Here is a 23564-nt window from a genome sequence, read left to right as displayed (position 1 = left end):
ATCCAGACGCACCCTAGTCAACAGTGAGGTGCCGAAGCCATTCACAGAGTCGAGGGATATGATCGGAGATAGCGGTCCCCGCAAGCGTTTAGGGAGGTCGGCAGATGGAAGAGATAGCCGACTCGACAGGAGCAAATGAGGCAGAAAGGATCGACAAAAAGAAAGGCAGAGAGAAGATCAATCGACTCGGGTGGGCAGCATCCGCCGACGAAGTGCGAGAGTCGAGACGAGGTTGGGGGTGGCAGCGTTGAGCCCGGAGGCGAACAAGCGCGCTTAGTCATGCGATCACGCCGGACGCAGGTGATCGGCTCGCTCGAGGTGACGAATCGGTTGGATCTACGACATCGGTCGTTTCCAAATTCAGTCCTGGAGTGCGTCTCCATGTGTTCTGGGGAAATCAATGGGCAGATATGATCGGCTTTCTTGGGACGCCTGACAGCACCAGGACTTGGCCTCGATCTCCACAAACCCGCATGGGCAAGGTCTGGTGTGCATGAGGACCACGCGAGACGGAATATAGTTATTGTACTATAAAGTCACTAGTATAACTTTGTTCGTCACTCCGGAAACTCGAATTTCCAGGACATGCCTACAGTATGTGGTCTATCGTTCTCAAAAGTCGTAGAATCACACTGAACTGTAAATGGTACCTATTATTCAGTCGCATAGCCACTCAGACTCAGGGGGCACAGCAGCGGCCCCCGGTGCGGCTTCGGACGCGTCCTTCAAGGATCTCGCGCTGTTTGTGCGTTTTCGCAACGAGTTTATACTTTCTACTTGCTAATCTACTGAGACCTTGTGCTTTTTGTTAAAGCAGTAGCACTCCCGATATTTCACCGACACTCGTCAAGTATCAAGTACAGATGCGTGCTCCGATAAGCAACTTCCGAGCTACCTTGGGAGGGATATGCTATGCCTCGCATTCAAACAGACCCCCACCCACCTGAGAAGCCAAGTTCATGAAACCCGTCGATATTATTTGCACATCTTGATCTAGAGGCGGCCGTCAGGCCCGGATTCCCCGCGTGGCAGCCTCAGGCGGCCCGAGTGGGGTGGCGCACTCAATCTTTGCCTTTCAACTCCGCCGTCCAACCTTAACCTCGATCTTCTCTTACACTCTCTCCGGTACACAGTTACAACATGGCGGACGCAGAGCTGGAGGAGGTGAGTTCCCAGTTTATATTGTGACTGTTAATTTCAAACGCTCAGAATGCGAGACAGATCAGGCGCGCTCGTCTTGCCCAGCTCCAGCAGCAGGGCGGATCGCGTGGAGGTGCTAGCCAGGATAGCAATCAACAGGAACAGCAGAAGTAAGTACGGTCTTATTGATAAGACTATGCATCCTCTAAACTAACGGACACACTCCAGGCAAGCTGAATGTAGGTGACCATCTTCCAACCGTCCACAATATCCACCAGGTGGTAAACATCGCAACCACTCGCCGGTCCGCTCCTCATTTATAGCCCAAAATGAACACAAGCCACATCTCCCGTCTGCATTCTCTGACTCCATCTTTCCCCCAGTCGAACGCCGCGCCGCCATCATGAACCAGATCCTTGACCCCGCCGCCGCAGATCGCTTAGGCCGCATCCGCCTTGTCAAGGAAACACGTGCCATCGACATTGAGAACAGGCTCATTATGCTCGCTCAAACTGGCCAGTTGCGCCAGAAGGTCACCGAGGAGCAGCTGAAGGAGCTCCTCAATGCAGTGGCAGAGAACCAGCGCAAGGAGGAAGAAGGACACAAAATAGTGATCAGTCGGCGCAAAGGTGGCTGGGACGACGATGACGATCTACTTGACCTGTAACGATTTATGAGTGCGCAGTAACTTCTCATCAGCTTGGTATTTCTTTTTATTCTACATTCTTCCTCCTAATATATCTCACCTAATTGTCACAGATGCTGGTCTCAAAAGACTGGAACGCTACTGCAAGCGCTGCGGTCTGGGCACTTATTTCTTATCCAGGCAATCTCACATACTCATCGCGATTGGGGGGATATCCTTTACATTATAAGGTGATAATACACGCATTGAAATAGGAAAGCCAACCACCCCGACTGGCCTAGGGTAGTCAGTGCGTCATCTGCTGCTGCTTCTCCCTCTCTCGTTTCTTCTGCCGTTGGATCATCCTTCGAATCTCTCGCAGATCGGGTGGCTGCTCAATATTCAGTTGCATGCGCAACTCATCGACGTCTTGCTCCAGCACCTCTTCCCAGTAAACATTGATAAGCTCTTTGCTGCTCAGCCCACTGCGCACAGCCCATGGCAGGTGCAATGACAAGAAGCGCTCTTTTTCAGCAGGTTTCATGCGGACAAACGCAAAGAGGCTGAGTCCAGTCATAGGCAGCAGTGTGTTCAGGAACTCCAACGCTTTCAACGCCAACTCTCCCTCAACGAAGATTGGAAGGCCCGTCACTGCGTGGTAGAAATCGTGGCACTCCCGGTAACGTTGCATGACATAGGCGCATTCTTCGTCATCAATGTATTGAACTGAATCTCGCGTATCTGGGGATACACCTTCTCGGTCAAGCCACTTGGCGTACGTTCGACCTACAGAGTTCTCGGGGAGAGTGCGGAGATGGGACATCTGAAGAGTCTCGGAGGTAATGCGGGGACGGTTGCGCAGGATGCGGCGGCCGGTGGAATCAGAGAGCATGGCATCTCGAAGACGGTAAATAAAGTACGGCGTTGCAGTTGCCTCTCCGAGAGCTGCAATGAGGTCTAATAGTTTCCATGTCAGTAGCTAGTTGTTTTGTAGTCTTTGTAGTTGGACGAGTTGATCAACATGCCATGCAGACACTGCTGAATGAAAGGAAGAGGCTATTTACCTGCTCTCCGAGGATTTATTAGTGATCCAATGGCTGATCCAACGGCAAGAGCGCCGCGCTCAATGGTTGTTAATGGGACATGGCCAGGATAACTCGGCGGCGGGCGATTGAGAACTGAGAAAGGCCGCACAGCACAGACAAAAGGTGAAGGGGTTGATATGACCGAGACTCGAATTCGGTAAGCTCCATGGCCGCCTAACATTGACCTGGTGAATTCCATCTCCTAGGAGTGTCGTTGCATGAATCAAGCTCTCGCCATGAATCGTACGACAGTCGGGAAGATGACGCGTGAGGACACTACGGGCTACCGTAGTGGGCGATAAGCAGGTTATCGATAAAAAAACATCCGCCACTCAGCTTGCAATGTTGATCGTCACCAACTGTGAGCTGTGACGAGTTTCAATGGTCACGGGCTGCTCTGAAATCATGGACCCTGTATCTCTGCGCCTGTAGCATATTCTTGACCTCGATACACAGAAGCTCTTTATTAAGACGCTCAGTGAGTTCGACTCCTTTCCCTGTGCTCACTATACGCCCTAATAGACACAGAACCCCTGTTTTGATTGCCTGAGACAAGAATAGGCTTTCTTGTTCAAAATGAAGCCAGAGTGGTGGCCCGGTCACAATCATGAGGCTTTCACTGAGTGGGCTCTCGACCAAGGAGTGATCGTCAACGGGGTCACGCCGGCGCGTTTCCCAGGGCGCGGACTAGGCATGATAGCCACTCGTCAGATCAAAGTAGGAGACCCAACAACCACCCGATGCTACACTGCCGAAGGTCTGACCGTGATCATATTCTCTCTATCAGAAAGGAGAAGCAGTAGTACGGGTTCCAACCAAGGTGATCATGACCGTGGACGATCTCCCGGACTCATTCAGAGAGCAATTTCCGACTGGCACGGCCGTACAAGCCATCCTTGCAGCATTCCTCACCCACGGAGGTAAAGAAGCCCTGGAGAAATACACACTGTGGTTCCAGACTTGGCCAACTCGCCAGGACTTCGAAGACAGCCTGCCAATGCTCTGGCCAACTGAGCTAGGCGGCCTGAAATGGCCAGATAGCCCTGCCAATGCATCTTCACCGCAGAAAAACCTCCTCACACCTTGTATCTCGGGTCTCTGGAATACCATTGTCAAAAAGCCGAATACGAAAAAGTACGAGAGTGAGCACCAGAATCTGGTCCTACAGCAGGAACATCGGCTACGCAAAGCATGGACGGACGTAGTGTCTGCCTTGCCTGAGACTGATTGGAAGACATTTTCCTATTACTGGCTCATTCTCAACACCCGGAGCTTCTACTGGGTTGGACCGAGTCAGGAGCCACCGGAGGATCGGAATGATGCCATGGCTTTGTTACCCTTCGCCGATTATTTCAACCACTCTGATGTTGAGGTATGTTATGATCTATTTTACTCTCCTCGGCCCTTTATTTCATTGTCTCAGTAGCTCATGTTGGCACAAATCCAGTGCGATGTGAAATTTGATGAGAATGAATATACGCTTCGAGCCACTGAGAACTATCACGAGGGCGAGGAGGTCTACATGAGCTACGGAAGTCACCCCAATGATTTCCTCTTGGCCGAATGTGAGCTTTTTATCCTTATTCTGGGGCGCTTATTTTGCGACATTCAACTCATGCATACTTCCAGACGGGTTTTTTCTGGAAAAAAACGAGTCGGACTGCATCTACCTTGACGACGTTGTCCTTCGTAACATCGGTAAATCCGAGGAGGAGGAATTGTGGCTTCACCAATACTATGGGTACGCAATGAATGACTGTTGACTTTGTTTAGTATAACCATGTGACTGATATATAACAGTGAGTATCGAGCCACCTCCGAAGGTGTCTGCTACCGTACAGTGATGGCAGCGTGCTTAAAGTACATGAAAGAGGAAGACTGGAGAAATTATGTACTCGAAGGCTCAGCACAGGGCATGGATGAAGCAAAGACAGAGGCGATTATCCAGGACTGGCTTCGAATCTATGCGGGAGAGGCGGAGACGGCCATAAAGGCTATAGGGACTGCTATGGAGTCTGATGCCATTGTAAAAGCACATCGCCAGAAGGCAGAGACGCTGTTGCGGCGATGGAGACAAATCAAGGACATTTGTGAGTCCGCTTCAAAGGTGACTCTTTAGAACTCATTCAGGAGACAGACAGGCGATCTGAGGTTCGTTTCCACGGGCAGAAATCGCCAATGTCGCATTAACGTTCAAAGGAGTTTCGCGGTGAATCATAGCCCCAGGAATCTTCATTCTTTCGTGTCTCCACATCATCTGGTGTGTCCGAATAATCTGGAGTCTTTTCATTCCGTTGGGTTTCTTTGAAACTAAGCAGATTGCCGTACTCAATAGGGATTGCCTTGGCTTCGTCCCGTTTCTTGATCATCGATTTCGTGGTGACCAAGTGCTGGATCATGTAATTCAACACGCATTTGATACCCAACTCCTCGCCTCGACGCACGATCCAGCCATTCATAAAGTCGATTTCTGTACTATTGCGATTTTTCATGTCTTGGGCCATCGAGCTGGTGTTTGCGCCTGTTTTCGCGGCAACATCGATTACTTGTCGGCGTAGACGCTCCGGAGAGAACCTGGCCTCAATTCCGGGCACTCCTTGGAGTTCAGGTAGTGCACAGATAACACTTGAAATTTCAAAAAGGAGCAATCGCATAACACGAGTGCAGCTCATCAAATAGAGGATGTCACCATTTTTGCAGTCGCTGAGCGCAGTTAGTGGGTTGATGATGCAGTTCACGGCTAATTTCTCCAGCTGCCACTGAAGAAGACCGGCAGGGGTGTCAGCCGTAGCGATAAGAGAAGGTGTGAGGGTCAAGAGGCGAAGCAAGTACTTTGTTGAGGGTGCCCAGTGCTCGTCTTTATCTGCCTGGATTAGAGGAGTCTGGTCGTTGACAGTAGGGCTGATAATCATTGTTCCAACGCCCTTATGGAGAATTTTGAACTGTTCTCGCTTCATGAGGCCGTGACTGAAGATACCCTGCATATAGTTTGGCCGGGTTTGTGGGTCCGGGAACACCTCTTTGTTGAGAAGTTCGATGACACCCACACCATTTTGCAACAGAAGAATAGTCGAGTCTGAGTTCAAGCGATGACGAACATTCCGAATAGCGTTTCTTGAGAGGTTCGCCTTGGTGCAGACAATCAAACACTCAATATGCCCATCATCTGTGTTATCAGCAGGCGCGAGATCTTCGGCTCCGAATTCAGATCCATCGTCTGGATTTCCCAAAGAGGGAGCTGCGTGCCATGCTCCATTAGCCCGAACCTCAATATCGAATCCTGTGGAGTTGTCGACAAGGCCGTTGTACTCGATGGAGATGGTTTTTTTCTTTTGGCAAAATGACTCATAGAAGCCAGGATGGTGCAGCAGTAGAGTGATAGGAGGCGGGGACTGCCGGGAAGCCAGGGCATGGGCGACAAAACACCCTACGTTGCCGATTCCGAGGATGTGCACTCGTCCTGACAATCGGGGCTTGCCGGGGTCGTGGGAAAGCTCATCCACATCCTGCATCCACGTTGACATATACCGGGATGCTATTCCTTCAACGACTTGGGGCCGAGATAAAAGACGAAATTGGACAAGCCCACCTCGCTGTAGCGGGCGGCGTCCGAGTATTTGCAACACGGCGATTGGGGGTCGGGGCAAGCGTCCCCCGAATGACGGACCCGAGTTGGACAATAAATCAGTGGCGACAAGAAATTGACTCCAGTTATTGTGACAGGATCTCAGAGCTGCATTGTGACATTGCCAGCACCCTGGAGTCTTTAGCGCCCATTAGAGACAATGACTGGAATAGCAATGTAATGCCCGCAAGGAGCCTTGGCCAAATAATAGGGGTCCGGTTCTTCACCGCCTGTCCACACCGCCTAACTTCCACCGGGTTTAATATTTTTGAAAGCACCTGTGGACATTCCATCTTGCACTGAACAACGCCATGGACACATCAGCACTACTGCCGCTGCTGGAGCAGCTGGATGATCAGGTGGATGACCTAGAAGAAGTCCTTGAGCCTTTTCTGGCTCATTCCTTACCCCAAACGTCCAAGAATTTACCAGTGCTAGATAAGGCCAAGCTTCACGTGCTGATCACCTACACTTTGGAATCATTAATCTTCTGTATGCAGAACCCCCCTTGGGCATTCACCCAAACTTTGTCTGACCATTTTCAAGCTTTCTTACGACTTCACGGCATCGACGCGAAACAACATCCTGTGTTCCGAGAACTCACCCGCGTGAAACAATACTTTGACAAGATCAAGGGCCTGGAAACTGAGTCTGAACAACGGACTATGACACTCGATAAGGCGGCTGCCAATCGATTCATTAAGCACGGCCTTGTAAGTTCTAATGAGTTACAGACGCTCAATCAACGACTAATATATGACAAGGCGGGTAATGACAAAATTGACCTGGAGAGGGCTGAGAGAGAGGCCAAGGAGAGGGCACGAGCCCAATTCAAAGCTGCCATGCTGGCTAAAAGAAAGGCTGTTCCCAGCAACGATTCCGAGTCTGACTCGAAGGAAAATGTAGAGGTGGATACAGAAGCTGCCCATTCTTCTCAATCGGACAGAGCAGAGGCGACTGAGACTGAGACGCAGAACAAGGGTTTCAAGACAGCCAAGAAGCAACGGAGGCTTGGAGGAGCTGGTCGCGATGCACAAAAACAGCAGAGACGGCAAAAGAAGGCAAAGGCCCGAAAAGCCCGTAAGGAAGCATGAGGCACGCCAAGCGACAACCCTCTAAACCACGGCAGTCAACCATATCCTCCGGCATGAGGTTCTCACCCACCTTGCAGAGCAGCCTCATCGGATAGTCGGGGATCGGGGAATTTGAGACAGACGATGAGGATGATCTGAAACTGGCAGTGTGGCCACCATTCCATCCCTTGATGTAAATCAGCACGACTTTAGATACCCAACAACTCTCACTGGAGCATCATGGATTCCCTATTCCCGTAATTTCCGCAAGTACAGTAATCTATCTACCCGTTATTGCAATGTAGGCACATATATGTACAGTCCATGGGTTCGTATGACAGACTCATGTGACATAGTCTGACCAATCAGGCTGTGCATAATTGGCATGAGTTTGCATCGGAGTTTGCCCGTCCCCTGAGTCAGCTTCTAGCGTCTTCCAATCGTCTCCACTTGGTCGCCAATAATATATCTACCTGGGCATTTCACTTCTTCTGGCCAATTCGGATACGCCTACTCCGTTCACCACCTTCATATCTCAAAATGCCTCGCCAACAACGTCGTGCTGCTCCTACTCCCGCGCGAAGCGCCCCTACCCGTCCTACTGCGGCTCCTGCCAGGCCGGCGCCCGCTCCCCAGCAGCAGCAGCCTCACTCTACTGCCGCTCACTCGCCACAGCAACATGCTCCTCCCATGCAAGCTCCTCCCCAGCAGAGCGCTGGTCCCGGTCTGTTTGGCCAGATGGCGTCCACCGCAGCGTAAGTCCTTGTGGTTCTTACTGTTGTTTTTCAACTCGGGAAGTCCCCATGTCGGGTCTTTTCTTGACTGTTGTTGGAAGAAACTCGGCTCACAACTCGCTTGTTGTACAGGGGTGTTGCCGTTGGCTCTTCTATCGGCCATGCGATTGGTGGCCTCTTCAGCGGGGGTGGCTCCAGCGCTCCCGCCGAGCCCCAGCAGGCTCCTCCTGCCCAGCCACAGGCTATGGACAACGGACTATGGCAGTCCAGCGCCACTCAAAGCTCGTGGGAGAACCCCGCCTGCGAGACGGATGTGCGCAACTTCCGCAAATGCATGGATGAGAACCAGGGCAATATGAGCATCTGTGGGTGGTACTTGGATCAGCTGGTACGTTTACCCTTGAATTCGTAGCTACAAAGCTCCTTGTATTGTCTATGAATCACTAACAACCATATAGAAGGCTTGCCAGGCTGCTGCCAAACCGTACTAGGCGTCTTCATAATCGGCCGTGTTCGTGGATACCTCCCCACCTTCGATCCCCTAAACGAATGTGCGACTTTGGTATCGCCTTCCTGTACTCTACATATCTCTCTCCCCACCCTCAAAGTCGAACACCATCTGTGATGTCTTCAGGTCATTGAGAAGCATGTCCTACTCGTACAAAACGGCTGAACATTCAAGCACAAGCTCACAGAGCTCACTCCCTTCCATGATGAAGTAATTTGGTTTTCTTTTCTTGCATTTTGTAATTGGGTGACTTGATATGCAACATATAAAGTAATCGACACACGCTAGTCGCCATCTTGGTCATCTGTGTCCTGTCGGTTTCGCGGCTGGAAATTCAGCTAAAGCCCAGACTCAATTAGTGATTTCAATCCAATGCGCCATCTCACTTGAGGTAGCTTACCTGGTTCCCGTTATAGAGCTGATTGTCGTGTCGATCATTCTGCTGGTCTCTCAAGGTTCGAATATTTGGCCCGGCTTGTTGCTGATGTCGAGTATTCCCTGAAGATGCTGCAGGTGGTGAGGAAGACGGGTCTTCAGCCGTTATACTTTGGCCATATTCAAGCAATGATCGCACAACGCCAGTGGCCGTGCTTGCAACAGATGAGACTACATTGTAGACGGCAGAAATGCCACGTACAGGTAAGCTGGCACCGGCAGTTGCGTAAGCTTCTGTGTATGATTGAACAGGGACCATGACTAAGGTTGCGGTTGAACCGAGACCCAAGTCCCGCAGCGTCTGCGATTCCTCGGAGATCGAGAGTGTTCGGCTGGGCAGAGGTGTCAATATATGCTTGAGATTGTACGGCTGGTGATTATCAGCCACCTGCTCATCTAGCCAGGTGCGCACATCAGTACGAATCGTTTGATTGGGCGAGAAGCTGGACCGTACGGAGCCTCCATCAAACAATCGCACTTGAAGTCGATATTGGGCGGGGGGCGCACGAGGCGTGGAAGGTCCACGCCTGAACTCTTCAACTGGTGGCATAGAAGGATCTCCAGAATTTGGCTGGGTTGGCTTTGGAGGAGCTTTTCCTTTTCTTTCTGGCTTGATAATTGGCTTCCCGCCAGGCTCCTGTGGTGGCTGACGCTTTGATGATGCAGACTTGCTGGGCGACTCGAGGCCTGCAGTCCGTTTGTCTGAGTTTATGTTACCTCGATATTGAGATCGAGGTGCACTGGTTTCCTGCGCGGGTGCATGCGGCGCTAGGATATTTGGCGAAGGAGACATCGCACGACCCGGTGAGACGGCTGTGTCATTCTGCGATTGGCGAACCGATCCAGGGGTATGATGATTGTCTACAGCCGCTAGGATCCGTCTTGTGAAGTCATCTTTCGAGATCTCTGGGGTGAGATACTCTTGCAACGTGCCGTTTCTGTTTGCTACGAGTCAGCACATAGATCAAGACCAAGACGTTGTTTGGAGACCTCGTATCGAGGATTGACTTACCGAATGACCACGACAGTGGGAAATTTCGATATTGGGCAGAAGGGGGTTAGGAACCCAGCTTCTTGTGTCCCTGCAGCAAGCCGCAACAGAACCGTTTTAGCGCCTAGTAATTGCACGACCTGCCAAAGGTATGAGCGACCAGCAGACCCACAATATAAGGCAATTCAGAGCAAGGATCCATACCTCAGGGTCTGAGAAATAATCCTGCTCCCACGTCAAGCTCAGCTGCTCGTGGTCTGCATGTCAAATGTGATTAGATGGCTAGATCTCTCAATGCGGGGAGACCACCGACCTCTGACAAAGCAGACAACCGCCTTGGCCTCCCTCATGGCGAGGGCAATGCCATCCTGAAGGCTTCCTTGGTAGAAAATTGTCATGGTTGCATGCTGAAAGTTTGCAGTCGTGGTGTCGCCTCAGCTTAGAGCAAGATGAAATAGGTACCTACGTAGGTAATCTGCTGGTCTGCGGAGAGCAGCTCGGGGACGCGTGACCGCCAAGTCCGGCCCAAAATCCGAGATGCCGCTCACTTGCCTTGTCTTTCGTTGTTTGAATCCACTCCATTTCTATTTCGCCGTTGTCCATTGTTCGCAATTCCTGGTGTTTGCCATGTGGACCCTCACCTCGGTTCTATCAAGAACTCTACCTCGGAAGCTACCTACTCGTGCTGTCCGAAACACTGGCGTCGCATGGAAACTTGATTCCATCTGCGCCAGATGCCGCTTGCAGCAGCGACGTCAGTTCATGCAATCCCGCCAGCTGACCGAAAGTCTTCTGAATGTGGATCATCCGGCCAAGCTTGTGCGGGTTAACCAGAAACATGGCCCAGGACTCATTATTCTTGGTACCTCCTTTTACCTGTCCAATTCGGCGTGATCATTGCTGCAGATGCTAACATACGAATGTCCTCAAAATAAAGCCTTGATTCCGATCATTTCCTTTGCGCTAGGCACATGGCAGGTCCAGCGTCTCGATTGGAAAACCAAACTCGTAGCCAAATTCGAGGACCGGCTGGTCAGACCTCCGCTTCCACTTCCACCCCGAGTCGACCCTGACGCAATCTCCGAGTTCGACTACCGTCGTGTCTTTGCTACCGGCAGGTTCCAGCATGATAAGGAGATGCTTGTCGGACCTCGCATGTGGGAAGGCGAAGACGGCTTCATGGTCGTGACACCCCTGGAGCGGGGCGATGGTCAGAGCCGGGTGCTTGTAAACCGGGGGTGGATCTCCAGGAAGCTGATGCACCAAAAGGACCGGCTACTTGGCCTACCGCAAGGAATTGTTACAGTAGAAGGACTGCTCCGTGAGCCATGGAAAAAGAATATGTTCACACCGGAGAACAAGCCAGCAGATGGGAAGTTCTACTTTCCCGACATTGACCAGATGGCCGAGTTAAGTGGGAGCCAACCTGTTTGGATTGAGGAGACTATGGGTATGGAATCATGTTCAAAGCATCTGCTCATTTATCTGAGACTGATTCAATTCTTCAGTGCCCGATCTCATTGAGTCGTATGATCGCCAAGCCAAGGGTATTCCCATTGGTCGCGCGGCTGAAGTCAATTTGAGAAACAACCACGCTCAGTACATCTTTACATGGTAAGCCAGGTCAATTCAACCCGAGGATTGGCACTTTTGTCCTTCAGTCGCTTTCTGAGTATGGTGCTCACGCTTCATAGGTATGGCCTGTCATTAGCCACATCTATCATGCTGTGGACACTTGTGCGCAAGAAGCCGAATGAGGCCATGCGCCGGGTCCGCCAGAACCGCAACTGGTAACACGCAGTCATCTCATCTTTCTTCGTGCATATATTGGTGGTGTTTGATATCTTGTTGGAATAATGCTTCACGGGGGCATGGCCAGTCTCATGTCTTGCTGGAGTTCTTTAGGCAAATGCTTTTGGGCTAGCGAGAACACCGTTGTTGAACCATTGATATGGCGTTGCCTAAGAAAGTCAGCAACTCCATCACAATTCTCTTATTCAGGTCCACGGCACTGACCTTCTCATCAACGTTGTAACGTCATTCTCATCAATTGTCTTCCGCCCTGCATGCTTGGAGTATGCAGCTAAATCCTGGCTAGCCTGCTCGAAGAACCAGGAAGATGCCTGTTCAATGGCGGCTAGCGCAGCCTTGTCAATCTTGACCTGAGACCCGGCTCTTGTACGTGCAAAGCGGGTGGCTAGCCTCTTTGTCACGCCTATAGGCAGGTTTGGGACGGGGATTCCATGTCGGGATAATTTCTTTTGTTTGCCGTGCTCGTGAGGACCATCGTCTCGCAGTCCGCCGCCAATAAGACCAGGGGTCTGGCTGGGGGATACCGCTTGTGGGAAGTTAAGCCCAAATCCAAAGTCCCCGCCAGCGTCGTTCCCATCATCTGACTGAAGTGAGCCAGCTAGTGGCTGAACATCAGGCGCCGCGAGTTCGAAGCTTTCTATCTCTTCTGAATGCCCATCCATTGGGTCGTCAGGTGCGGGTGCACTCGGAGATGGAAAATCCATATCAAAATGAAAGCGGCCCAAATCCTCTGTCTCTCCACTGTTCTTGGTATTAGCACATGGTGTACTGTACACAATTCAAGTATTTGTGACTTGTAGCTTACCCTTGGTCAAAGTCTGCTCCACTGATCATTGTATCCTCCACATTATCGTCTTCATCACCTGGGATGCCAGTCTCGTCGCCTTCATCATCACTTTCCGACCGAGCCTCTCCGAAATCCTCACTGATTCTTCCGGCCATGCGACTCACCGTGGACAGTCGATCGCGGTCTCGGTCAGCGAGATCCCGGCGAGGATATTCGATGGACTGGTAGGTGATGTCATCATCTTCAAAGGCGAGAGACATTCGAGGCGGACGCATTTCCGGGCTTGCTTCTGCACTCTCCTCTTCGACCTCCTCGATAGGCAGTGAGAGTCGAGGTAATTCAATGTCTGGCTCATTTTCCAGTTCCTCGATCTCGTCCGTTGGTTCTTCCGTTGGCAGGGGGATTTCTTGAGGCGATGATTGAATCGGCTGAGAGACGGGTGCGAGAGCTAAAAGTCCCCCCAGTTAGTGAGTTTACAACAGAAAGTATTGCAGCCCTGGGTATGTGCCTGCCTCTGCCAAGATTTTTCAGAATATCGAAGGTGGTCTCTCGTTGCATCCGCCCGCTCCGTCTCCGATCGCGGGCAGGGGTGTTCGCAGCTCGTTGCTGCTGGGCGCGCAATCCATACGGGGTTGACGGGACCGTGGGAACCCGAGCGCCAGGCGTGTACTGAGAAGCGGACCGCTGAGCAGACAAGGCCACCGAGGTGATGAGGCGACTTGGGGTAAGGGGGTATCGTGTATGACTTGGAAGACGTTGAAACTATCGAGGATTTCATTCAGCAGGACGCGCAATATTTAGCATGCCCAAAATGCACCACTCACTCCTGTTAGCGACCTTTCTCCAGGAGTATTGGGTCCAACGCCTGAATTGCGTAGTGACCGACGGCCACGAGGATTCGGTGTTGACATCTCCTAGGTTGGAGAATGCGAAGCAGCAAGAGCACTAGGAGCACCAAGATCGACTCTATATCATCGTACAAGAAGCCAGTCCTTCGAGTAAATTGCCACAGCCTGGCAAGGTAATGCGCCGAGAATCAGATGAGTTGAGAGTTGGAGGCGCGTCGGCCATAACATTGCGGTCTCTCATCTGATTGGCTTTCCAAAGATAACCTTGGAAGTTATCGATAAGAACCGCTGACTCAGCCACGGTTTTTTGATCGGGATTTTTGGCGACACTTGACATTAGATTACTTCAACTGTCTGTGAGACTCTCTGTCGTATACAGAGCATTGCAATATTTTCCCAACATGGCTGAGAACCCTGCCAAAAAGGGGCTTTCGGGACAGCTGGAGAAGAAGCGCAAGAGACAAGCCGAAGAATCGATCAAGAACGACAAGCCCGAAGCAATTCCACCTGCAGCAGCTGACGGACCGAACAAAAAGAAGCGCAAAAAGGCAAAGAAGGACAAGGAGATACCTCAGCAAAGTGGAAATGTGCAGAATTCTAAGGACGGGATCGACGAATCAATCGGGAAGATGGATGGGCGGTTGTTGGCTGATTACTTTGCGCAAAGAGCGCAGAAGCTGAACAAGGAGCTGTCGGCGGTTGAATTAAGTGATCTTTCTGTCCCAGGTACGCATAGTCAGTTTGAGATCATTGGGAATGATCTTTACCGAATGAGCTTGGTGGATTTTGACAGATTGCAGACTCCGCTTTCCTCGATACAACCTCATTCACTGAGCCCAGGTCATTGGACAAACTCCCCGAGTTCCTCAAGGCGTTTAGCCCCAATGGCACAGACTTGACAAAATCTTCAGAACAGAAGGGTACACCACACACACTGGTTATCTCTGCTGCTGGTCTCAGAGCAGCAGATGTTGTGCGGTAAGAGGACTACAAGATTCGGTGCATACCTCTCAATGAGTACCAGGACTGACATTATAATCCTATAGATCGCTTCGATCATTCCAAAATAAGGAGTCAATTGTTGGAAAGCTATTTGCAAAACATATCAAGCTGGAGGAAGCGAAGCAATTCCTTCAACGTGCGCGGTATGTCTTTCTTTTCATCTACAGATCGGTGAGTTTGGGCGGTAGTTGGACTAATCGGTGCCTTAGAATGGGCATAGGTGCTGGAACACCTGCCAGAGTATCTGATTTGATCGATTCTGGTGAGCAGTCCCCCGAAGCTATCTCGTCTTCAGAAACTGTTGCTGATCCGTTGTCCTGAACAGGAGATCTCAAAGTGACTGAACTACAGCGCATCGTTATTGATGGATCGCACGTTGATCAGAAACAGCGTGGAATTTTCGACATGAAGGATACACATCTGCCGCTCCTTCGATTACTTGTTAGGCCAGAGTTGCGCGAGCGATACGGTACTGGGAAGAACCAGGTGCAGATCTTGATGTTTTAATTTATTTTTCTCAATCGGGATGGTCAGGTTTTATCGGACAGTTCATCCGGCAAACGACAGACAAGATTCTTCAATATTCCATCTTGAATAGGCCTCTTGTATTGCAAGCAACTCAGACTGTACTTGCAGTGTATACATAGCTGCCCAGTGGAGTTCGGGAAGGATGGAGAAGATGACCCCATCAGGCAGGAGAGCAATATGTGTGTGTTGTACATGTAGCATCTCACCGCCTCGATGTGAGGCGGCAAAACTAAATTTCTCTCCCGGCTCCGCCCAATTTTTTCGGAACTGGAATCGCGCATCCTTGACGAGGTTTCCTCTTTCTTGACGCCTCGCCCATCTCTCCAAACAGTTTCCTACCCATTCCGGAACATCTTGTTACCTCATTCATTTTATCTCCCAATCCTGCGTGGAACCTTGAACACGGTCCCAAAATGGGCGACAAGAAACGCAAGCTCGTGGATAATGCCACCGAGGAAACGATTGCGCCTGAGGGCAAGAAGATGAAGAAGGACGAAACCGAACCCGCTCCATCCCGGGAAGAAGCGAAGGAGAAGAAGGAGAAGAAAGAGATGAAACAAAGGTGGAAGATCGAGCGGGATGAAAAGAAGGCGAGGAAGAAGGAGGAAAAGCAAAGACGTAAGGAGCAGAGCGCGTCTGCTTCCGCAAGCAATTTGGACCCAGAAGCAAGGAAGGAAAAGAAGGAGAGAAAGGACAAGAAGTACAACAACAACAAAAAGAAGAAGAAGGCCAGCTCGCAGGGCGACAACAAACCGGAGCCTACTCAGGAAGAGTCTGTCAATGAAGACGCCGAGGCCTCCAATGAGCAGGACGAGGAAACCGTGCAGAAGAACTCCCGATTTATCTGCTTCGTCGGTGCGTGGTTCCTTCCTTACAACAGGTCGAACCGAGGTACTCTATCGATGCTAATCCACGATTGCGCATCCAGGCAACCTGCCCTACTCGGCGAACACGGAGTCCCTTACAAAGCATTTCGAAAAGAATCCTCCTGCAGAGGTGCGAGTCGCAACCAAGAAAGACGACCCCAAGAACAGATGCCGTGGCTTTGCATTCATTGAATTTGACAACTACGATCGCATGAAGACTTGTCTTAAGCTGTACCACCACTCCACCTTCGACGATGGCAAGTACCCGCCTCGGCGTATCAACGTGGAGCTGACGTGAGTCCTCTTTGGTTCCTCTTTTGAAAAGGGATGAGGTCAATTCAATTAATCCACTAACATGGTGATACAGTGCCGGCGGTGGTGGTAATAAATCCGAGCATCGCAAGGCCAAGATCCAGGCCAAGAACGAGAAGCTTCTCGACGAGCGCCAGCGGAATGCCAAGGAGATTAACAAGGACAAGAAGAAGCACGACAAGAAGGCGAAACCGGTTGGGGCTGAGGCCTCTGGTGCCAACGCCGTTGGTGTTGACGGTGGCAATGAGGAGGACGACAAGTACGCTGGTGTGCACCCCAGCCGCCGGCCGCGGATGTGGTAAATTCCAGTGGGGACTGTGTCCTCGTATGGATGGGTCCAATGGCCATCTGGACTCGCGTATGGATGATCTTTTGTTGCGATTCTCATCTGCATCTAATCTTGATTGATGATCCAGCTCCCAAGTTGTCTTGATCCTTGACGTTGCGGTACGTCTTAAGTACATGAAAAGTCTGTTGTATATTTTGATTTGATAGAATATACCAATTCCCTGTGTTCTGTTGGAAACGCTCGCCCCACGTCATCTTCAGTCGCTTCCTAACCAGTTAAATATCATGTCTTATAAGGTCCCACTACAATCAACCAAAACGGTGTGGATCAAGAATTGATGATACTGGACGACAAGAAGGGATGGAACCTTGAGGGGGGAGAACGCGGAGAACGCAACGCAACGCTAGGAATTGCCTAGTTCCTGAATCACGACAGACAAGAAGGCTTGTGCAAAGCAAATGCAATAAGCCCAAAACTGGGTTCCCCAATAAAAACAGTCAATGGATTCATCAAGAGGCCCAAGAAAGCCTCTGGCTACCCGGACGCCGTATTAACTATATATTATTCATTATAGCATACGAGAGAAAAAAAAGGGAAGAGGCCATGCACAGCGACGGTACCCCTACAAGATCATGCATTTGTTCTTCCGCCCGGACTTTGCGAGAGGGCGAGGATTGAGAACAGCCCTAGGACAGTCAGCGTACGATGCCTTTAATTCTAAACGCCCAGGCCAGAGACATACCGGATAGCTTCATCAAACACACTCTTCAGGTTGCGCTGTGTCAGTGCCGAGCATTCCAAGTACTTATGTGCGCGGATTTCCTTGGCCACGGCCAAAGCCTGCTCGTACGAGACGGGCTCCATCTTGCGGGCTCGGAGGGCTTCTGTGGTTGCGCGGTCGTCTCTCAGGTCGAGTTTGGTGCCGACGAGGATGATAGGGACGCTAGGGGCGTGATGTTCGATCTCGGGAAACCACTGGAGTAGGAGTCAGTTCACTGCGACGAATATTGGTCGAAGCGCGTGCCGTACCTTGGCTTTGACGTTATCGAAAGATGGTGGGCTGACGATCGAGAAGCAGATCAGGAAGACGTCGGTTTGCGGGTACGATAGCGGTCTGAGACGGTCGTAATCTTCTTGTCCCGCGGTATCCCATAGACCCAAGCTGATCGGCCGGCCATCGACCATCACACTCGCCGTGTAGTTGTCGAAGCTGTGGTCTGTATCAGCGCACGTCCGTCATTGAAGACTACTTGCGTGCAGCCGCGAAGACGGAGATAAGCAAGAGAACGGGATTGTGGGAAGACGGACACGGTCGGGATGTACTCCCCAGGAAAGGCATTCGTTGTATAGGATATCAGAAGACATGTCTAGAGAGCAATCGAGGTTTCCAGTCAGTATTGACCATCGTGGGTGACGTCTTTGGGGGCGAGGAAGGTTAGGTGGAAATACTGACTTTGCCCACAGCACCGTCACCTGTCACCACGCACTGCGTTCGCTAGTTAACTGCCAGCCCCATTGTTTTCTCGCTCCTTGAAGAGGATTCCAAGTACTGACCTTCAGCGATTGAGTAGCCGGACCCGTTGCCATTATCGTGCAAAGTATGTACACTGAAATGGGGCGGCGATAAGGGAGTCGGTCCGAATGGCAATGAGCGATAACCAGGGGGGGGGAAGGATGTTGAAGTCTGGATGGGTGGTAAGCTTCAGGGGACGGAGACTTGGAGAGCGAAGCTAGGGGAAAGAGGGGGAGGAAAAGAGAGTGGAGACGAGAGCGACAGCAAGAAAGGAGGGGCTGCGCTCACCAGAGCAATGAGGAAAGGGAGTGATCGAGCAGTCGTCCCGGTCGGGCTCGGGGAATGCAGAGATGAAGGCCAGGAGGAAGAGCGAGAAGGTAAAAAAAAGTAGAGCGCGTGCGTTCAATATCGGGGGTTTCAAAGTGTCCTAGAGGTTTAGTTGAATAATAATGGGTTCGGGTCCCCACATCAACATCTCTATGTACATCTCTCCTCTCGGCTTCTTCGCTCTCAGCCTCCCACATTGGACTCCCCCTTCCCAGTTCCCAGTTCCCAGTTCTCAGCTCTCAGCTCTCAGCTCTCAGCTCTCGATTCGCCCGTTCTTGCATTGTACAGGCCCTGGGCGACACCAACGCGGATGTGATAGGATCGAATTTCTCCTGCTGGACCCGCTCCATCTGTGACTGCTCCGTTCGCCATGACCCTGCACCAATCGCATGGGGGTTTAATCACGGGCGTTCGAGCGGCGCCTGCGCGGCGCCGAATCACCGGGTGCGGAGGCTGGCATCCGCGCATGAACTTCGCTATTAACATTCCCCCCTCGGCACCTTGAGCATCACCAGCTCTCTACCATCCGAGTCAAGGCGCTACAGACGTGACACGCCCCGAGAGCCGCCCAGAAATCCTCCCGCTCGTAGCTCCGAGGGTTTCGCCATTAACCCCGGCAGCTTGGCACTGAACGCACGGAAATAGGACGCCTGGAGGTGGGCCTGGGCCGCCGCTTGGCTCTTATATCTAGAACCGATCAGGACCCGTTCTTCAGTGATGTGTGATGCTTAGGGGAATGGATATGCCGAGACAGCCGCGGGTTGCTCCATCGCCACACGCGGTGCCATTCTCCGTTTTTTTATCCTTCTCTCCCCTTGGCACTTACCTCTCGACGATGACAATCTCGTGCTTTTCCGGCACGCGAAATGCGAAGTAGAGCAGCGTGTCGGGTTCATTCTCCCTGCACCTTTTTGATGACTTCGGTGATCAAAGTGGCGACCTGTCATGCGTGATATGAGACGGGAATCAATGAGACCGAAAGATAGGAGGAACTCAACCTCTTCAAAGTGGTCGGGCTTCAGGTAAAGCGTCGCGGTGACATTGACTTCGGGCGTGGTATATCTTAGAAGTCCTCCGTTGAGAGGACCTTCCGCTTGGAAAGGATGCTAGAAGAAAAGGCCTGACGGAGAGCCTGGAGAGAGAGAGGATGGTTGTAGCCGTGGTCAGGATGATGGAGTGGCTATTCGACGCTTTCCAGAGTAGCGAAGCCACCGGCACTTTAGTATACTTGGAACAATCGCTCTGCTATTCCCAGGTAGATACCGGCATATAATGCGCAGTTATACACCCAGCCTGGTCTTGGGTCACACTAACACTGACTCCGCCAACTGTACCTCGGTACCCTCGATGAAAGAATTCCTTCTGAGCTTTCTTCGCTCATGCAGCTCATCAGAATCTGGTCAGGGAAGATATAATCCTCGCGAGGACAGTTCGTTGAGCAAGAACCGACACCGGGAAGAACAGGCCGCGTAGCCAACAACATTCACGGTACGTCTCCAGTCTCAGTAAGCCCTCAAGGTTGGGGCGTTCCTGAGCGCTACAGGAACCCACGTCAGTCCGGGCTTTGGGCGTCGCAGGCGGCAGCATTTACGTTAAAACTAGTTAACTAGTTAGTCAACCAATTTTCCTGTGAGTCTGACCTCATCGCCTCCCCACCGCCAAGCACTCGGTTTCCAGTGTCATCGATAATAATAGCTTGGGGCCGCAAGTGTGATTCTCGCTCTCCCGCCCTTCCTGTCTTTCCCTTTCCCTTTCCCCTCGCCGAGTGACAATGTCTGACACTGCTCTACCTGAACCGACCGCGCTCCCTGCGCTTTCTGACGCGCCTCCGTCCAGCGCCGGTCGCTCGTCCGCCGGCCACTCGGGGGCTGTCGACCAGCCGCCTGCGGCCATTTCCGATGAGCTCAGAGCTCGCCTGGACAAGGTCATTTACTCGGAGGTGAGTCCTGGGCCATTTGAAATAACCGTGACATGGCACACTCCGAACGCGGTGCTGACTTGAATCGTATCGCATACAGATCGGGATCACTACTCTCCTGACTCGGCTGAAGCAAAGCGTGGCTTCAGCCAGGGTGCGTCCCTATCAACAAACAAGCCTGTCGCCGGGCCTTTGAATATGCTAATCTCCGTTGTCAGGATTTCTCAACGTTTCTGAAGAAGCGAGGGTCACTGGAGGAGGATCATGCTCAGGGGCTGAAGAAGCTGTCCCGCGCCGTCAGCGATGCCGCGCAGCGCAACGAGAACCGCCAGGGCACCTATAGTGCTAGCTACAAAGACATCCATCGACTACAAGAGCGCATGGCTGATCATGGCTTGCAATTTGCCGTGTCCCTCCAGCAGATGTCCGACGACTTGCAAGAACTCGCCACCAATATCGAACGCGGTCGTAAGCAGTGGAAGCAGACAGGGCTGGCTGCGGAGAAGAAGGTTATCGACGCGGAGGCTCTTGCTGAGAAGGCCAAGGCCAAATACGAGTCATTTGCGGAGCAATATGATCGGGTTCGCACGGGGGATAAACAGGGTGGGAAATTTGGCCTGAAGGGCCACAAGTCCGCTGCCCAGCATGAGGAGGAGCTTCTGCGCAAGGTCCAGAATGCGGATAGCGACTATGCGTCCAAGGTCCAAGCGGCGCAGACTGCTCGCCAGGAACTGGTGTCCACCCACCGACCTCAGGCGGTGGACCATCTACAACAGCTAATTTCGGAGTGTGACTCGGGGTTGACTTTGCAGCAACAAAAGTTTGGTGGGTGCCTTTGTCTGTGAAGGCTATGTGACGTCTACTAACCTTTCATAGCCACCTTCAGCGAGAAGCTACTGCTGGGCCAGGGTCTTTGCATCAGCCCCATGAAGAGTGAAACCAATGGAGGACTTGCCCCTAAGAGCCTCGCAGACGTCGTTCGCCAGGTCGACAACCAGAAAGACTTGCATGAGTATATTCTGAGCCACGAAGGTAACCCAGGCGCGGTGAGTTCGGAAGAGGTCAAATATGAGCGTCACCCCGTAAGTCGGCATAAGTCCCCAAATGCCTTCGTAATGTTTACCTTCTGCCTAGACTCTCGGCGGTGGACCCCCAACCGCAGCTTCACAAACAAGTGCTCAGGCCAAACGACAGTCTTCCATGCCCCAGTCGTTCTCCCAGCATAATATTTCCTCCCCAGCAAGCCAACCGCCACAGAGCAGCACCGATCGTTTCCAGCAGCCGCCATATCCAACTCAAGGGGATACTGTCTCTGCACCCCCAGCAGGACAGCCTCCGTACCCAGCTTCTGGACCCCCATCTCACGAGCCTCCGCAAATGACCCAAGCCCCAATGGCCAGCGCGCTTCCGGTGGATAAGGGTCTCCAGTCTAATCTACCCCCCTTAAAGCCAGTGTTTGGCGTTTCCCTGGAAGAACTATACGCCAGGGATGGGACTGCAGTGCCTTTCCTCGTGTATCAGTGCTTTCAGGCAGTCGAGCTGTTCGGTCTGGACATGGAGGGTATCTATCGACTATCAGGAAGTGCGACTCATATCAGTCACATGAAAGCGGTCTTCAACAATGGTAGGTCTTGATGGAAGGCTTGGGTAATTTATTGAATATTTGCTAATATGCCGGACTCAGACTCATCACAAGTCGACTTTACGAACCCAGAGAACTTCTATCATGATGTTAACAGCGTTGCTGGCCTTCTGAAGCAGTTCTTCAGGGATCTACCGGACCCCTTGTTTACAGAGCAATATTATTCTCAGTTCGTTGATGCCGCCCGTAAGTCATCAAGCATGCACCATCGCGCCATCCTAATCCCTTTCTGTCCCGAAGCTCATCCAGTAAAATTTAGGTATTGATGATGACGCGCAACGTCGAGACTCGCTGCATGCACTCATTAACAGCCTTCCTGACGCTCACTATGCTACTCTTCGTGCAATGATTCTGGTATCTTTGTTGGCCCTGTTTATCCATCTACTTGAATTATGAACTAATTACGACACAGCACCTTAACAAGATCCAAGAACACTATACCCAAAACCGCATGAACGCAGGCAACCTGGCGATTTGCTTTGGGTATGTCGTGTCTCTCATGTGCTTCTAGATTTATTAACATTTTCATCATAGGCCCACCCTAATGGGTGCCAGCTCCAGTGGCAACATCGCCGACGCCGGCTGGCAAGTCCGTGTCATCGAAACAATTCTCAACAACACATTCCAGATTTTCGATGATGACTAGATCCGAATTACTTGGATTATCCACACCCTTGGACGCAGGAAATATCACTTACTAATGACATCCTCATCTTCTATGACCAACCGTACTTGGTCCTCTCGCGCTGCGGCCTGTCTTGTCTTTATAACATCATTTGATTAATCACTGATGTCGTCTTCGGGCCTTTCACGAATGAGCTTGTAATACACAGTAATGCTGTTTCCATTTCGCGGCTGTACATACATGATGGATTTTGTGATTTTTGTTTCCGTTCTTCGGCAGGGCTCTTATCTTTCTTGTTTCGTGATTTTGACCGTGGTAACTTTCAAAATATATATCCTTTTGTACTCGGCGCACTCTGCACCTGGTCAGAAAGCATATTACTTGCGTTGGGCTTTTGAGGGTTATTTCGTAGGTACCTAGGTACTAATTACCATTAATTGATGACACGCCATTCCTCGTGAACATCTTCCTGCGGTCCACCTGATACTTCTACCAATGCAAGTCTTCCAGCTGTGTGTCGCCGCCTTGAAAGCGATCGACTTATGGGGATTTTTACCGGAGGAACTCTGGTACACAGACCCTTCGCTTTAAGCCTATTTAGGCCACGGGAGGGAGTTTAATTCTAAGGCCGCAGCTTTCGACAGGTAGGTCGAAGAATTTACAGTCACCTAGGCGGCTCACAGACAGTTGGAGTTGTTCCAGATGTTTCAGCATAAAAAAAGATACTAATATATTACTAGGTAGGCCAGACGCTTAAGAACAGCTTGGGAGGGCTGGGAAGATTGAGAATATATGGTACATGAAGTGGCGTATACTCCGCTGTATCTAGCCGAATTGGCGGTAGGTTCATGAAAAAAATAAATAAATAAATAAAAATAA

At 51.3% G+C, this 23564-nt stretch overlaps 14 protein-coding genes across 14 annotated transcripts; 8 read left to right on the top strand and 6 right to left on the bottom strand.

The window, feature by feature from the left end:
- Positions 1-1140: 1140 nt before the first annotated feature.
- On the top strand, positions 1141-1807 carry N7459_000683 (DNA-binding protein; the record flags this gene model as incomplete). Its single annotated transcript, XM_056939868.1, has 4 exons — positions 1141-1164; positions 1210-1310; positions 1369-1379; positions 1464-1807. 4 exons carry the CDS (start codon positions 1141-1143, stop codon positions 1805-1807), a joined length of 480 nt encoding a protein of 159 aa, XP_056804148.1.
- A 265-nt stretch (positions 1808-2072) lies between these two features.
- coq4 (ubiquinone biosynthesis protein COQ4) lies at positions 2073-3049 on the bottom strand (the record flags this gene model as incomplete). The annotated part of the gene is made up of 2 exons (XM_056939867.1): positions 2073-2710; positions 2830-3049. The coding sequence occupies 2 exons, from the start codon at positions 3047-3049 to the stop codon at positions 2073-2075; spliced, it is 858 nt and encodes a 285-aa protein (XP_056804147.1).
- A 377-nt stretch (positions 3050-3426) lies between these two features.
- Positions 3427-4969, top strand: N7459_000681 (uncharacterized protein; the record flags this gene model as incomplete). The annotated part of the gene is made up of 5 exons (XM_056939866.1): positions 3427-3567; positions 3638-4222; positions 4298-4415; positions 4480-4591; positions 4651-4969. 5 exons carry the CDS (start codon positions 3427-3429, stop codon positions 4967-4969), a joined length of 1275 nt encoding a protein of 424 aa, XP_056804146.1.
- Positions 4970-5036: 67 nt separating this feature from the next.
- N7459_000680 (ketopantoate reductase family protein) lies at positions 5037-6374 on the bottom strand (the record flags this gene model as incomplete). Its single annotated transcript, XM_056939865.1, has 1 exon — positions 5037-6374. One exon carries the CDS (start codon positions 6372-6374, stop codon positions 5037-5039), a length of 1338 nt encoding a protein of 445 aa, XP_056804145.1.
- Positions 6375-6786: 412 nt separating this feature from the next.
- On the top strand, positions 6787-7684 carry N7459_000679 (Sas10/Utp3/C1D family protein; the record flags this gene model as incomplete). Its single annotated transcript, XM_056939864.1, has 4 exons — positions 6787-6967; positions 7022-7188; positions 7240-7555; positions 7605-7684. 4 exons carry the CDS (start codon positions 6787-6789, stop codon positions 7682-7684), a joined length of 744 nt encoding a protein of 247 aa, XP_056804144.1.
- A 404-nt stretch (positions 7685-8088) lies between these two features.
- N7459_000678 (coiled-coil-helix-coiled-coil-helix domain-containing protein) lies at positions 8089-8773 on the top strand (the record flags this gene model as incomplete). Its single annotated transcript, XM_056939863.1, has 3 exons — positions 8089-8303; positions 8415-8670; positions 8741-8773. The coding sequence occupies 3 exons, from the start codon at positions 8089-8091 to the stop codon at positions 8771-8773; spliced, it is 504 nt and encodes a 167-aa protein (XP_056804143.1).
- Positions 8774-9074: 301 nt separating this feature from the next.
- Positions 9075-10614, bottom strand: N7459_000677 (UBX domain-containing protein; the record flags this gene model as incomplete). The annotated part of the gene is made up of 5 exons (XM_056939862.1): positions 9075-9128; positions 9191-10163; positions 10238-10356; positions 10421-10473; positions 10530-10614. 5 exons carry the CDS (start codon positions 10612-10614, stop codon positions 9075-9077), a joined length of 1284 nt encoding a protein of 427 aa, XP_056804142.1.
- Positions 10615-10843: 229 nt separating this feature from the next.
- Positions 10844-12010, top strand: N7459_000676 (cytochrome oxidase assembly protein SHY1; the record flags this gene model as incomplete). Its single annotated transcript, XM_056939861.1, has 4 exons — positions 10844-11078; positions 11154-11666; positions 11725-11830; positions 11911-12010. The coding sequence occupies 4 exons, from the start codon at positions 10844-10846 to the stop codon at positions 12008-12010; spliced, it is 954 nt and encodes a 317-aa protein (XP_056804141.1).
- A 67-nt stretch (positions 12011-12077) lies between these two features.
- On the bottom strand, positions 12078-13726 carry N7459_000675 (uncharacterized protein; the record flags this gene model as incomplete). The annotated part of the gene is made up of 5 exons (XM_056939860.1): positions 12078-12177; positions 12233-12769; positions 12834-13263; positions 13328-13577; positions 13640-13726. 5 exons carry the CDS (start codon positions 13724-13726, stop codon positions 12078-12080), a joined length of 1404 nt encoding a protein of 467 aa, XP_056804140.1.
- A 338-nt stretch (positions 13727-14064) lies between these two features.
- N7459_000674 (uncharacterized protein) lies at positions 14065-15172 on the top strand (the record flags this gene model as incomplete). Its single annotated transcript, XM_056939859.1, has 5 exons — positions 14065-14389; positions 14464-14641; positions 14710-14808; positions 14875-14927; positions 14991-15172. The coding sequence occupies 5 exons, from the start codon at positions 14065-14067 to the stop codon at positions 15170-15172; spliced, it is 837 nt and encodes a 278-aa protein (XP_056804139.1).
- Positions 15173-15606: 434 nt separating this feature from the next.
- On the top strand, positions 15607-16673 carry N7459_000673 (RNA-binding protein; the record flags this gene model as incomplete). Its single annotated transcript, XM_056939858.1, has 3 exons — positions 15607-16048; positions 16122-16353; positions 16427-16673. The coding sequence occupies 3 exons, from the start codon at positions 15607-15609 to the stop codon at positions 16671-16673; spliced, it is 921 nt and encodes a 306-aa protein (XP_056804138.1).
- Positions 16674-17282: 609 nt separating this feature from the next.
- On the bottom strand, positions 17283-18247 carry racA (putative Rho GTPase Rac; the record flags this gene model as incomplete). Its single annotated transcript, XM_056939857.1, has 6 exons — positions 17283-17346; positions 17403-17635; positions 17690-17870; positions 17969-18027; positions 18114-18146; positions 18215-18247. The coding sequence occupies 6 exons, from the start codon at positions 18245-18247 to the stop codon at positions 17283-17285; spliced, it is 603 nt and encodes a 200-aa protein (XP_056804137.1).
- Positions 18248-19039: 792 nt separating this feature from the next.
- N7459_000671 (uncharacterized protein) lies at positions 19040-19606 on the bottom strand (the record flags this gene model as incomplete). The annotated part of the gene is made up of 2 exons (XM_056939856.1): positions 19040-19227; positions 19279-19606. Coding segments are annotated over 2 exons (516 nt in total), but the record flags the coding sequence as incomplete, so codon positions are not given.
- A 665-nt stretch (positions 19607-20271) lies between these two features.
- rgd1 (putative Rho GTPase activator (Rgd1)) lies at positions 20272-22706 on the top strand (the record flags this gene model as incomplete). The annotated part of the gene is made up of 9 exons (XM_056939855.1): positions 20272-20439; positions 20519-20572; positions 20637-21243; positions 21295-21500; positions 21553-22042; positions 22103-22246; positions 22320-22414; positions 22473-22543; positions 22595-22706. 9 exons carry the CDS (start codon positions 20272-20274, stop codon positions 22704-22706), a joined length of 1947 nt encoding a protein of 648 aa, XP_056804135.1.
- Between the last annotated feature and the right edge of the window lie 858 nt (positions 22707-23564).

Source organism: Penicillium hispanicum, assembly GCF_028827665.1.
Source record: "Penicillium hispanicum strain IBT 35686 chromosome Unknown utg000001l_segment0_segment0, whole genome shotgun sequence".
Lineage (NCBI taxonomy): Eukaryota > Fungi > Ascomycota > Eurotiomycetes > Eurotiales > Aspergillaceae > Penicillium > Penicillium hispanicum.
The sequence above is the reverse complement of the archived record's forward strand: the minus strand, read 5'-3'. Positions and strand labels throughout refer to the sequence as shown.